The sequence below is a fragment of the Pseudomyrmex gracilis genome, unplaced genomic scaffold (genome assembly GCF_002006095.1).
Source record: "Pseudomyrmex gracilis isolate BER0280 unplaced genomic scaffold, ASM200609v1 scaffold_2822, whole genome shotgun sequence".
Lineage (NCBI taxonomy): Eukaryota > Metazoa > Arthropoda > Insecta > Hymenoptera > Formicidae > Pseudomyrmex > Pseudomyrmex gracilis.
This window is the reverse complement of record NW_018023406.1, coordinates 3998-4890: the sequence shown is the minus strand read 5'-3', so window position 1 is coordinate 4890 and position 893 is coordinate 3998. Positions and strand designations below refer to the sequence as shown.

The following is an 893-nucleotide window of genomic DNA, read 5'->3' as shown; positions in this document are numbered from 1 at the left end:
GGCAAAGAGAGATAACTGAGGCGCGCGCAAATAACCGGGACGTAAACCCGGAAGAGCTTCGGCAAGCTCGCACCCGCGCCTGGGACCAAATGGTGCGGCGGTGGCGCCGCCAGCTGGAGGACCCGAGCCATTACGGCCAAAGAGTAAGGGAAGCGTTGGGCCCGGTCCTCAAAACCTGGCTAGAGTGCCCGCACATTTGGATGACTTACAGGTCAACCCAAATTGTGACGGGCCACGGCGTTTTCGGAGAGTTCCTACACCGTATACAGAAAGCGAACTCTCCGGAGTGCGAGCACTGCGGAGCCGAAATAGACACCGCAACTCACACTTTGGAGGAGTGCGAAGCGTGGGAGAGCGAAAGGGCAGCTCTCCTCGACGCGTTCGGGGATAATATCTCTCTCCCGTCCATCTTCAGACAGGCGGTAGAGGATATAAACAAGTGGCGCACTTTTCTCGCGTTCTGCGAGAAAGTCCAGAGCGCCAAAGAAGACGCTGAACGGCTTCGCCAGGACCAGCCGGCAGCAAGAAGAAGAAGGCGAGTCAGAAGCTAACTCTGACTAGCGCGCGAAGACAAAACCTCCTCTGTCTAAGAGGAAGGTCAAGGTACGCAGTCCGGGAAAGTGAGGGCTCTTTCGGACATTGCACGCGACCACAGGAGTCGGCAGAAAGGGACAGGCTCCTTTCTGCCGCTACAGGGGGGAGGTGCTACGCAGCACCCAGGCGCGGAAGGGGGGACCGGGATGTTATAGCCCTCCGGTTTTCCAGGCCTCCCTTCCCAACGCATACGAGAAGCCTCAAGGGGTTTTAGTGGGTACGCCTCTTTGGCAAGTCCCACATAACCCTGGCCTGCCCTTACAGGTCAGGGTATCCATAAAGGATTTCCCCTTGTAAAA

General features: G+C 57.6%; 1 protein-coding gene across 1 annotated transcript; it reads left to right on the top strand.

Annotated features, from left to right (window-relative positions):
* The first annotated feature begins 89 nt into the window (after positions 1-89).
* Positions 90-551, top strand: LOC109862986. The gene has a single exon (XM_020443162.1). It carries the CDS (start codon positions 90-92, stop codon positions 549-551), a length of 462 nt encoding a protein of 153 aa, XP_020298751.1.
* Positions 552-893: the final 342 nt, after the last annotated feature.

Excerpts from the sequence above, each read along its gene's own strand:
- LOC109862986 (XM_020443162.1), top strand. The coding sequence starts at position 90 with ATGGTGCGGCGGTGGCGCCGCCAGCTGGAGGACCCGAGCCATTACGGC.